General features: G+C 41.2%; 2 protein-coding genes across 2 annotated transcripts; both read right to left on the bottom strand.

Annotated features, from left to right (window-relative positions):
* Nucleotides 1-1,361: 1,361 nt before the first annotated feature.
* On the bottom strand, nt 1,362-8,661 carry LOC308319454 (mediator of RNA polymerase II transcription subunit 26-like). The gene is made up of 3 exons (XM_080769550.1): nt 8,351-8,661; nt 4,826-4,900; nt 1,362-4,625 (listed from the first exon to the last, which is right to left on the bottom strand). The coding sequence occupies exons 1-3, from the start codon at nt 8,411-8,413 to the stop codon at nt 2,994-2,996; spliced, it is 1,770 nt and encodes a 589-aa protein (XP_080625676.1). The 5' UTR covers nt 8,414-8,661; the 3' UTR covers nt 1,362-2,993.
* Nucleotides 8,662-10,674: 2,013 nt separating this feature from the next.
* On the bottom strand, nt 10,675-12,829 carry smim7 (small integral membrane protein 7). Its single transcript, XM_080771154.1, has 5 exons — nt 12,757-12,829; nt 12,226-12,267; nt 12,066-12,121; nt 11,288-11,378; nt 10,675-10,829 (listed from the first exon to the last, which is right to left on the bottom strand). The coding sequence occupies exons 1-5, from the start codon at nt 12,780-12,782 to the stop codon at nt 10,814-10,816; spliced, it is 231 nt and encodes a 76-aa protein (XP_080627280.1). The 5' UTR covers nt 12,783-12,829; the 3' UTR covers nt 10,675-10,813.
* Between the last annotated feature and the right edge of the window lie 30 nt (nt 12,830-12,859).

Below are 12,859 nucleotides of genomic sequence, written 5' to 3'. Positions count from 1 at the left end.
TTTATTCATTACTTAATATTACCTAATATTACTTACTTACTTACTCCTCTTGTTCCCCATGGGACATAAGGTTTCAACAGGATTGTTCATTGTAGCTTTTTACTTTTATTACTATATTACCATACGCTCATGCAAACAATGACTCTACAATCAATAAGATTAACTTAATGTTTCTCTTTACCAAAAGTTCTCCAATGCTGAAAACCAAATTAAATGTATCTTAATGCTGACCTATAGTGACAGTGATACTGACGAACAACTTTTCCATCTTGTTGCTATTCTGCTTGTCTAGTTCAATACCCTGTTTTATGTTTTGTAACCGTTTGTTTTTCCTTTTTATTTTTCTGTTAATTACCTTGTATTGGTTGTATGCTTGTGGACCCGCTCGAAAACGAGATATTGTAAAGAATTTCAATCATCAGGCTAGTATGCAGCTAGACCAGTGGTTTTCCACCAGTGGTCTGGGGAGGTTCCAGGTGGTCCCTAGAGTAAATGATGGAGTTGCTAACCAAACGATCTTTAACTCTTGAGTGTAAAATTAAACCAAATGGACTCTTACAGGTCCAGGGTCCATTAGGTTTTATTTGACACTCAAGAGTTAAATTGTTAATAAAATGTGCACATCGTCAACAAGCGCCTCTAGGCTGTAGAGCGATGCGATCAGTTTTCATAGCACTAATTTGATGGAGATTCCTTCTTGGGCACATGACCGTGCACTTGAACTTGACAGTGATTTACGTCATGGGCCCCGATGGTGTTAAACATCTGCATTACTTAAGTTAATTTACAAAAAGTCAGACAAAGTGATTTTGATCAACTTTTTGTCCTATGGTACAAACATCAATACAGCATGGAATGAGGGTGACATCATCAACAAACCATGAAGTTATGCAGGAACGCCTACTGAGTGCCAAAAAACTACTTTCTGGCCTTGACAGCCCATACATCCAAACAAGTCCAATAAGATTGCATTAAACGACGTTAAACTACATTAAACTCGCTTTATGCATGCGCATACCTTCTATTGTGGACAAAATCTTTTTCCAACAAAAATATTCAAAAAGTTGGGTCTGAGGCTAAATGGCATCAAATGTTGGTCCATGGCTCAAATGCTGAATGGACCTCGATATATGAAAAGGGTTGAAAACCACTGAGCTAGACAATAAACCAATTAGAGCAGTAGTCCCTCCAGGTGATGGGATGAAGTGAGAACACAACGTCACTTCCTCTATTCAGCCTTCACCACCATAGACATGTTCAGCCCTCACTGAGACAACAATGGATTACATTCTTACAGAATATGAATACAAAATTCTGTATCAGAAAATGTAAAAGACAGCCACAGTTTCAGCATTTTTTTTATTAACACATATGAACATGTCCACTTAAAAGGACTAAGTAGCAAATATGTTCCCTTCTGCATTCGACTGAACACAAAAGGCTAATTTCTGTACATTCACTAAGGCTCTGTTTTTAGGGAAAACACAGGTTTCCATAAGGCAAACAATATCTAAAGGAATGGTAATAAGTACAATTTCCAGCATGTTAATTTAGTTTTCAGTTTTCCTCACAGTACAAAAGATGCCGTGTCACATGATCTGCTCTGCCATTTGTCAATTATTTTACAACCTAAATACGTGGGGGGAAAAAGCTGAAAAACAAAAAGCTAGAAGTTCACATTATCAAAATGTGTCATTCTGGAGATCATTTACCTGTATAAGATAGGTTGCAGGTGGAATGTTGCTGTTGCACCATCTAAGATGATCTAACCAAATCATTGTAAATAACAGGTTTAATAAATCTAACAGAAATGACTGAGTTTAGTATGAACATATATGTAAAACTGCAAAATGAAGAGAATATGCAAAGTTAAGATAAATAAAGTCATACATGATGGCCTAAACCCCTCTGTAATCAGTATGTGTCCTGTGAGGCTATGAATGAGGAAAGAATGTCATGTCAGTATGTGTACTTGTACAGTAGTTACGTATAGCATACGTATTCATGGATTCATGTAATCATGTTCTCTTTCTATTTCAGCTTTCTTTGAAAGCTGAAATTGTTACTGAACTAAGTGTTGTTCAGGCATTGCCAGAAGCCCAGAACTGTGGAGTGGACCCTAAAACGAAAAGAAATAAAGAATATAAGTGATAGTTTGAGGTATGCATGTTTCCTATTGGGCAATGTCAACGTGCATTCGGACGTGACATTTTCTCCTGTACAAAGAGAGAGAGGAAAGCACATATCGGGGCTTGTATTGTCTCAAGACTACCAACGGTTCGAAACATCAACTCTGGCAGCTTATGCATAGCCTTATACCTTTATTTCCACAACTACAGCGATGAATTAGTTAAGATAACTTCCCATCAAACACTGATCAGCAACTGCTATTATGACAGGCAGCGTGTCATTTTAGGCTACTTTCACAGACCGCGTCAAGAAGCAGCACAGGCCTTCCTGAACTGCCTTGAGACACATCTCAACCTCGGCCCTCTCAGACATGGCTCTTTTCGACTACAGGAACCAAGAGAACGGTAGCATGGAACTTAGTTTAGTTTCAGTCAGATGAGGTTCTCAGAACCTACTTTGGGGCCTGCTCAGGAGGTAGTACTAACACGGAGTACTGGGAACCCAGAACTCACAACGTATAGGTTCAAAAATGTTCTAAATAGCCAAAATAGCAGATGTACATGCTCACACCACGTCGCAATGTGTTGTGAGCTTGTATTGGCTTTGTTGTGAGTTTCGCGAAAATAGATGATCTACATGCTCACAACATACTCTTTGTGCACGTAGGGCTATTTTAGTTTTAGTTTGTTTACAACTACTTCAGGAGTGGTTCTGGTAATAATAGAAATGTGAACACACAAAAACACCAACACAGAACTTCACGGTTCTGGAAAGTCTCAGGTTCTGGAAGGTTCTGGGTTAACCCTTCGTAGTCGAAAAGAGTCAGGAGATATGCGAGGTGGAAGCGCTTCATAAAGGATCTTTCAGTCGATACACACATATGGTAGTATGTTCAGCTTGCTCTCATCTCCGTGCGGCTCTAGAGATATGCACTCTGTCCAGTCATACCAATTGTCCTTGGTGTCGCGGCAACCGTTGACCCCGGGCCAGTGTTGTTTGTGTAACCGTTGCATGTCGTCGTCTGTGACCTCTCGGCTGACCCCCGGTAAGTCAGTAACAGGGAGGTTGGATGCCAGCACGTGCGTCTTCCTCGCCTCCTTGATGTGGTGCTCCTCTTGTTTCAAATACTCGTTCAGGAAGAAGTGGGCCCCGGGAGTCTGGGCCCCCGACGAGGTGAGCACATTGCTCTGCTGGCTCAGGTACGACTGAATGATCTCGTTCCTTGACAGCTCTTTCCAGTTGGTCTGCTGGAACGGACTAGGGGGAACAGGCACGTTTTGTTTCGGCGCTTCTGTCCTGTGTAGCGCTTCTGTCCTGTGTGGTTCAGAGACCTCCGCCTCCTGTTGGCAAGACTCTTTATGGATGGAAGTTTTTATCTGACCTGTGGAGGGGTCATAGGTCAGTCTCCTGTCTTTTAACCGGACTGGTTTAGTGCTGTCTGCCGTGCTCTGTCCTTCTAAGTTCACCACATAGTCCTTAGGCCTGTATTTTTTCCTTTTCTTTTTTCCTGTTTTTCCTATGGTGTCGTCTGCCCCGACGCTCACCCCCTCGGTGTAAGGGGAGGCGGGAGTGTCAGGAGGCCTGGATGTCCAGCTGCTCTGAGAGTCCATATCTGAGGGGTACCAGGAAGTGTCCACGGTGTGCAAACCCTGAACAGAAGCAGTTAAAGGCTGTGGAGATGGAGAAGGCAAAGGAGAACATCCCAGTCCAGAGCTGTCCAGAGACACGGCGCTCTCGGCGGGGCTCAATAGAGTTGACGCTTTGGCCACGGGCGGTTTGATGACGACGACTTCCTGCTTTGGAGTTCGAGGGCTGTGAGAGGAGCAACGAGGGCTCCCAGTCCTGGGGCTCTTGGGCAGGTGTGGGACGCCCGACGCAGCCTGTTCCAGTCTGGCATGCTGCTGCAACACTGACGTTTTGAGTAAGGAGGAAGTGCTCGGGGGTCTGCTGAAACCCGGGGAACTCGGGTGCGGTCTGACGGCATTGACGGGAATCTTGTTGACCCTGTCGTTGTCCGGATGCTCAGATATCTCCCGCTCTGGAGGGACGTCAGGGACGGCAGAGATTCCGTTTGACAGCGGTCGCACCGAGTTCTGGTTTTTATCGTAGGCTGCCGTCTTGGCGATCTTCGCTGGCAAGCGCGGCCCTTCCTTCTGTTCCCCTCTCCGTTTCTGGCTGCTCGGCGGCTTCTCCGCTTTGGGGGAGTGACGGTTGTTGAAGTCATTTCTGCTCTTCAACTCCGGAAGCGCTTTTGCCGATGGTAGCGCCTTTGCTGAGGGTGGAGTGGCAGGGGCGGAGAAATCAGTCCGACAGGGGTGAGAAGTGCCGTTGGAAGAACCGGACGTTTCCGTGTGGCCCTTGGACAGCACCTCGTGACCCGGGCCCGGCTCAATCAACTTCTGCCAGGTCCGCAGGAGCTTCTTGGCCCTTTTAGCCAGGTCTTCATTCTTGGTTTTCTTCCGGACGTCATTGATCAGCTTTCCCAGACGGGTTTCCTTTAAAGACATAAGATAAAATCTTTGGTGTCTTAGCAGCAACAGCACGAAGCGTGAAACGCATGATGATAGGTACAGGTAAGAATAGAGTGAATGTTTAAAAGAGCTGCCAAAGCAATACAATTTGAAGAGCTGAAGAACTAGATTAATTAATTGATGTTCTTATTTGATTAAAAACAACAATTCTTAAAATAACCTACCTCAAGTGTCTCTTTGGTGATGGGATATTTCTCCAGGTAAGAGATCACTTCCAGGACCATCACCATGTTGCGGATCTGCTCAAACAACATATTACATTAGTAAATGGTGCATTATTTAGTATCACCTTTATCCAATTCCAAAGTACTTAACAATGTGCATTACATTCACCCAGTGTTGTCAAGTCTGCTTATTATAAGCAGAGCTGGAAAGTCGCTTAAATATTCATAGTTGTGGGACGTGGGTTGCTTTAGTATGGGCTTGTTTCTGAAGTTGCGTATTTGGGCTTGTTTTCATAGACCTGATCACTTGTTTCACTCACAGAATCTGGCAAATCTTTGCCTAGCTTTGCTTTGAAGTTGATCGATTGGTATAGGAATTGAGAGTTGAGAATATGGCATCTAATTCAAATGTGCTTCTGCACCAATAGTCAGCCCTGAATCCTCATGACTAGTGTGTCAATACTATCACACGGATATTGACGGCTACTGAGGTCGGCAACGACCGAACATGCTCAGTTCCTCATCAACGGGTTACGACCCGGCGGCACGGCAATATCGACGGCAGCTTGTCGGCAGGAGACGCTTTCCGACTTCTTCCGCCGGCGCATGTGGGAATGTTGGGTCTCTAAGACTATTTTCAGACTGTCAGTCCAAAATAATCAGATCTTTGGCCAATCGAGATTGGTCCCATCAAGTCTAGACTCTAGACAGACATAAGAAGTCTGATTCAAATCAAAATTCTAAAGCAGCATCCGAGAAACACAAGTCACTGAAGTCTGATTTATACATCATCGTATAACAGTGTCACTCGCGATAGATAGAAACAAACTACAAATCACAAGCCTTTTGAACTTGTAGATTGGCCATTTTCAGCGAGTGACTAGCATCGTCATGATATGATAGTATAAATTAGGGATGTCACTTCCGATCCGATACCACAATTTCTGTGTTAGCCAATACCAGTGTCGTGATCTCATGTTGTGTTTATAGCAATCTATCTATATACCGGTATATATATATATAGTGTTGTGTTTATAGCAGACTCCTCACTCAAATGTGCACTTGCAGTTTGGGCAACTCCAAAGCAAACTCCACATGTCCCAACATTGTATTTACCTGCTATAGTGTCAAGTTACCCCTGTGTCTGTGTTCCCCACTAATATTTCATTCACAATTTTGATATTATGTTATTTGGATGACCCTAAGGATCATAGAAACCTTGAACGATTACTATTGCAATTTATTTTGGGTCACTCCCCTTTTTAGCTTAGATTGACTGGCCTAAAAGCCTACGATTGTGGTCTTGACCTGCTCTATATATGTAAAGTGTCATGAGATAACTTTTTTTTGTGGCTTTCGCCTTTATTTCATATTTTTATGGAAGGACAGACAGTAGGCTGACAGGAAATGGGGAGAGAGATGGGGGGAAGACATGCAGTAAGGCCGTCCGGGAGTCGAACCCGCGGCACACTGCCAGACTGGATTGCCAGCCAAGATGCCTGGACCACTGAGCCATGGCGCAGGCCTCATGAGATAACTTTTGTTGTGATTCAGTGCAATTTAAATAGTACTACAATCATACTGAGAATGGGGACCTGATTTGTCATTTTTATGGTTTGCAGATTAATATAAATAGATTCGACTGCGCATACAATGGGGAGATGGGACCTGGCTGGGACCAGATGGGGGGCTAAACCGTTATTTTAATGAACTTTCATATGTGCACCTGCACATGGAAAATGTACTACCACTGCTGGTTTCAGACTCAAACTGAAAGTTCATAGAAATGTACAAGTTTACCCATTGAGTGAGACAGACAGTATGTACACATCACTCTGGAGCAGCAGCGTTAAAATAAAATGTACTCTGAAAATGCCCGCGGCTCTGAAACTGTGTATGGCCGCTGTGTTAAGTGGTCAGATGGGTGGGTGAGTTTTTCAAGTGGACCTGATCCAGAAAAGGTTGGGAACCACTGCTCTGGAGAACACAATAATAAATCAACCAAACAACTGAACATCTCTCACAGGCCGTATGAAGGGCTCTGACTGAGTTGGAGAAAGAATTGGCTAGGTGAAAACAAGTTTGCACAGAATTTTGGCCAACTAGTGGTGGCCCATGCAGGGGCCAACTCACGAAGGCCAATGTACATGCTCAGACTTTGTGCAAAATAAGCTCAAGTTTTGCTCATTTGATGTTTGACATGTCATTTTCATGTCATGAAAGGTGCTATAAAGACAAGTGTATTATTATTATTAATGTATTATTATTATTCCGAATCTAGATCTGTAACAACCAGGGTTTGGTAGTAACTGGCTTCATGTAATAACTACTTTATAATCAGCTCTGATTTACAATCTGAAAAATGTGTAATTAGATTATATAGTTACACTGTCAAGGAAACTTGATTACATTTTGATTACATCTATACAAGCTCGACAGCACTTTCTGCTGTGAAGGTGGTTTCACCAAGTTGATGGGTTGTTGATTGGATAAACAATGCTATTTACTTATGAAAAGAACAAATGCCATACTGTGTTTCTCAGCCCTGTAAGGACCAGTTGACAGACAGGGTTTCTCAGCCCTGTAAGGACCAGTTGACAAGCAAACCACATCCACAGTCAATGAATGGCTCCTATTGTTTATCCTGACCTGTGTGCTTTAGTTGCATTAAAAATGTTTTGAGATGGTTGGGGGAAAAAAAGAAAGAAAAATTGTTAGTTGAACTCAACTCCCTGTGGCTGCTGCCATGTTTGATTCCGCAATAATCCAAACGTATTCAGACCAGTTTACATATTTTGTAATAAAATTAGGGATTGCATTACTAATTACAATGGCTTTGTAATTTGTATTCAGTAATGGACTACATTTCAGCAATCTGACCCAACCCTGAACTTCCAATAATGTAAGGATTATAAGTCATTTACTTTTAATAGTTAACAAGACCTGCCATAAGTAAATGTTCTAGTTAACTTAAGTTAACTGTAATAACCAATGGCTAAACTTGTAACAAACGTATAATTAGCCTCTAGGCATCTTGTCTGACATTGTTCCCAAGCAAGCCTCCATTCATTTCTACCACCACCAGACAGTACAAGTGACTGACTAGCTCATTAGCTCACTAGCTCATTAAACTGATTTGTAATCCTCAGTACAGTGGTGTCGCTGACTCGCCATCCGTCAAGAACATATCTACAAAACCAAACAGTTGTCAGCTCGCAGGAGTTAAAAGGCTTTCATTAAAACGTCATTTTGTTTCAATATACATCGATTTTCGCCATCAGGTTGTGATCTCGTCCAAGTCAACAACAACACAGACACTGCCGTTATTCATCTGACCAACTCTTCTTATTGACACTTCATATTATGCTTCTACTACACTCCGCTTTGTGTGGAGTGTCAGCCTCTGGGGGAGGATTCGGGCTCGGCAACAGCCTTCTCTGTGTGTTTTTTCACTCTCTAAATGTTCGTCAATAGCAACGGTTCTGCTGGGGTTCTGGTCGGGCTCGGGTCAGCGGTGTTACTCACGTTGCTCTGGCCGTCGATGGCCGCCAGCAGCCGGTCTCTCATCTGATGCGGGGTCGCTGTCATCCTCCAGCCTCTCGGGAGAGAGAGCAAACAGCGCTTCACTACGGGCGGCCTATCGGCGACAAACAACCCGCCCCGAGGAGAGCCAGCACCGCACCATGGTGGTATGATGCCCGGCGCGTCGCTCCCACGTTCCCCGGAGAGCGCCTGGTAGACTTTAAAGTGAGCGAGCAGAGTGAATAATCCTCTTTGGGAGAGTTGTCGGGCTTGTCAGACAGGCTTCATGGCCTCCATCATCACGGTGCTCCTGTTCTGCCCTCTCTGCTCTCTGCTGAGCGCTCCTCTGAGCCGCGCTGCATGACGGGACATTTCTCCGCTTCTTCTTTTGTTTAGATGTCTGGGTTGCAAACCGACACTGACACCTACTGTATGTCCTATGTAATGTACCTGAGGGTTTGATTGATTTATGCTAATAGCTTGAATACTTTATTTTTACAGTTTGCAAAACAGTACAGTGGTACGATTATACAAGCTAAACACAAAAATCCCCACCGAGGGCTTGTTCCATTGTGGTCCTGATGACAGTTATTTCAATGTTCAATCATGTCAACCATAAGAACCCCCAGTCCTTCACTCTGACAGAATTTACAGGATCTTCTTGTAAATTATGTTTTCTTTAAATGCACAAGCTTTGTCTGGTAGATGTAAATTCTAAACTATAGCATTGTATTATGTTCAGTTCATTTTCTATATGTAGAAGGATAAGAGGACATCTACAGTATGGTTTTCAGAGTAAAACTTTATTACAAAACTGGCTAATAACATTATGCATCATTTTTTTTAAATCTCAGAGGGTTATGGACTTTTGCAATTCTGATTTACTGTGTAAGAAAGTAGTTGAAGTTTGAAACTAAACCAAAAAACTAAACCAAAGAATATATCAAGCCTATAAGTGATTTGGTAAACACCTGAATTTATGCATCATGTAGGCCTATATCTGTCAGGTGTCCAAAACTGTTACTTTTCAGCATTCAAATTAAAAAACGGCAAAAGTAGCAGATGTACAAAGTCAAAATGCATTATGGCACGTTTCCAGCTGTTGGATTAACTACTTTTAATCCTTTTGTGTGACGTGGTATGATCAAGCAGGGCGTCAATTTATGAAATATGGATAGGTTTCTGGCTGGCCGACATCAACCATATGTTTTTCACCCACTACCATCTCTATGCTTCTCCCCTTTCCTGAAAACTACAAAATGATGGCGCTAATAAAAAAATTAATAATTTCACGCCTAATTGTCTTACACCTGTATTCTTGACAATATTTATTATAAATAATAATACAAATTGATTCAAAGCCTAGCAGTAATGATGGAGATCACAATAATTGTAGGCCTACATTTGAGTTTACTTGCATTTTGGCACTTTCATGTGTCCAGTTGACTCCAGTAGATAGAATCGTTGCAAATAGATGCACATACAAATGCAATACAACAACAAAAAAGAAAATACGAGAAAAACAACTAATAATCAAAAGGTGAAGCTGGAGACTTTTATAAGTGAAGCGATGCCCTGGAGCTATGCTACAGTATAAGTTAAGCATTCAGTCCCGGAGAGAATAGGTGTGTACAAGAAATACCACTGATGTCAGGGAAAACGGTATATTTACAATCTAAAGAAAGAAATCCAAATGTAACAGAATTCTATAGTTCTGCCCAAGAACAATTAAGACAAAATAAATATATTGGTAAACATATTCTAAACCATCTACACCAGAGGTCTTCAATGTTTTTCAGGCCAAGGACCCCCTTAGCTGACAGAGATATTTTTAATGAGGCTTTCAAAGCTAGTTCTTCAATATTTAGCTGGTTGTCTCATCAATGTGTTGATCGTTGAGAGATCTGAGTAAAGCTAGGAAGTATTTCCACAGGTCTTTAATTCTTTTAAGTGACTATGGGTGTGAACTGATGCAGATTTGATGGCTTCATAGATTCGTTTGACTTCACCATCATCAGTGGTGTGTACGACGTTATTATTTTGTCTGTTTGCAAATTATTTTTGCTAATCTGTTGGATTCATGTTAATGTGTATTATTGTATTTACAAACGTAAATTTGAGGACCTGCTAGGGGTCCCGGACACACTTTTGAAGACCCAGGGTCTACACCAGTGGTTCTCAAAGTGTGGTCCAGACTCCAGAGACCCTCAGGGTTCCTTGAGGGAGTTCCAAAGTCCAAATGGACCTTAAAAAGTCTGGGGCTCCGTGGAATTAAAACCACTGGTTTACACCATTTGTTGATACAAAAAAAGAGGTCAACAGTTGAGGTTAATCAAGTACATGTAATAAAATAACAGTTAAAAGAGCCAAAAAGAACACAGCAGAATATTAAAGAGAAGCTTAGTGTCCATCTTTGATTTGTGTGCATGTTGCATCCTTGGAAGACCCCAGGCTCCAGATGGGAAATCATGACCCAAACAATCTGCAAACATTAAAAACAAACATGTAGTGTCACTTAATATCTATACTAATAATCTGGACATACGTTTGTACATATCATCACTGTCTGTCCAAATTCCAAAAGCATTGCTTTTCAGAAAATGGAAAAAAGGACCTGCGTGTTCCAATGTAGATATTATTTAGTCACAAGCTCTTGTTAACATAACATACAGCATGCGCGCACACACACACATACACACACACACACACACACACACACACACACACACACACACACACACACACACACACACACTTAGCCCTAATGCACTGAAATACATTTACAATAACTTTCAAAGCAACTGCTATGTTTATCTTATTACAGATTAATCTCAAATTATGCTACAGTCTAACTGCATCAACCTTGCTGCAGTAAAAGCAAGTTTACTAACATACCCGTTTATAAGAACAAATTAAAAGCATGAAAATGCACCAACTCACACGATCATGCAGAACATCATAAAGATGTTCCACAATGCAATGAAGATCCGAAAGTATCGTAAGCTGAGCAGGAACTCCCTGATATTGTCACCTGAAAGAAAAAAAATTTAAATTAACCACTTGAACCACAGGATAGTGTATATTCTGGAGGTAATGTTTGCTAAAAGTAGCAATGCACGTTGTGATGTGCCTTGTAGATCTGCAATTTAAGCAGTCCAAGTACAGAGTACAGTTTGATATGGATTAGACCAGCGGTTCAAAAAGTTTTTCATGAAAGGACCCCCAAATTGAACCGGTATTTGGCCGTGGTTGTCCCCCATCTGAAAATATTTTGCTTCACGGACCCACAGAAGAGAAGATTTGTTTTTTATTACTTGTTTCTTAGTATTAAAAAAAAGGGAAAAGGAGATGCAAATTCTCATATATAATATCTTATATATGTGCTATTTTTGCTATTTAGCCAAATTATAAACTATGCATAAACGGGATTAAACTTATTGTGAATTGTGATGCTGTAGTAACACATTTAACATGGGATGTCTCCAGACCCCCGGTTTGAGAACCATTTCATTAAACCACAGAACCCCATTTGATGAAACTATGTATATTTATCCCTGGGAGGACTACACTACACTGTACATTTCTCAACACTTATTTAACTTTGAGAGTGTACAAATGGAACCATTCTAAAGGACAAAATGGACTAAGCAATATAGTCTACACTACAAGACTAAACCATAAAACAAACACAGTTGTCACATTCTTGTGACACACACACCAGTTGTCGGTCCTCGATCTTCTCCAAATCCTCCTTGGTGTGACTCCTTCCTCTTCCTGCAAATTTAAATATTCGTTTGTACTTTAATTATTGTGGATTTTGCTAATTGATATTTGTATAAAACTATTTTCTCAGGCTATAACGTATACTAAGTACTTACAGTTTGAAATTCAACACAGCTCCTGCATTCACAAGCAAAGTCCTGCAAGTACAATACAGAGAAATTGTGTGACAATTTGGCATGCAACAATTAATCAAACTAATCGATTTAACAGATACAATAATGATCAATAAATTAATACATAATTGAATAATAGATTATTTCCTATATGCTATTTTCATTATTTGTACATGTTTGTTGTGCAACGAAGTACAATGTTGATATATCAAATGTTTAAAAAAATAAATATAGATTACAAAAAACTGTTTCTCTATTCGATCAATTAAAAACATCGCTAGAATAATCACTGACAAAATAACTGATAGTTACACAACCTTGGTGTTGGTGAGAATATTTGTTTGTGTTGTTGTGTTTACAGCTAAGCTAACGTGGTGAGCTGGCAGCTTATTGTCATCGTACAACCACACATATTACATTCACAGAAACACGACAGCATACATAATGTTACATTCAAATACATGTCTAAAGTAATGCACGGCGTCTTTCTGAATGGATTACAATTAAATTTACCCGAATATCAGCAGATCCCCCAACATTTTGTCCACATCACATTAGACGACACACATCCGTATCCGCATACGTCATCAGTGCATCTGAGTGATCTGACCAATAG

The sequence above is a fragment of the Protomyctophum bolini genome (assembly GCF_963924005.1).
Source record: "Protomyctophum bolini genome assembly, chromosome: 8".
Classification (NCBI taxonomy): Eukaryota; Metazoa; Chordata; class Actinopteri; order Myctophiformes; family Myctophidae; genus Protomyctophum; species Protomyctophum bolini.
The sequence above is the reverse complement of the archived record's forward strand: the minus strand, read 5'-3'. Positions and strand labels throughout refer to the sequence as shown.

What these genes read in the sequence shown, in the direction of transcription:
- smim7 (XM_080771154.1), bottom strand. Translation starts at nt 12,782, where the DNA reads ATGTTGGGGGATCTGCTGATATTCGG. An exon ending in GGGGATCTGCTGATATTCGG is followed by an intron (nt 12,268 to 12,756) that starts GTAAATTTAATT and finishes TTGTACTTGCAG; the next exon opens with GACTTTGCTTGTGAATGCAG. An exon ending in GCTGTGTTGAATTTCAAACT is followed by an intron (nt 12,122 to 12,225) that starts GTAAGTACTTAG and finishes TTAAATTTGCAG; the next exon opens with GAAGAGGAAGGAGTCACACC.
- LOC308319454 (XM_080769550.1), bottom strand. Translation starts at nt 8,413, where the DNA reads ATGACAGCGACCCCGCATCAGATGAGAGACCGGCTGCTGGCGGCCATC. An exon ending in CCATCGACGGCCAGAGCAAC is followed by an intron (nt 4,901 to 8,350) that starts GTGAGTAACACC and finishes TTGTTTGAGCAG; the next exon opens with ATCCGCAACATGGTGATGGT. An exon ending in TCACCAAAGAGACACTTGAG is followed by an intron (nt 4,626 to 4,825) that starts GTAGGTTATTTT and finishes ATGTCTTTAAAG; the next exon opens with GAAACCCGTCTGGGAAAGCT.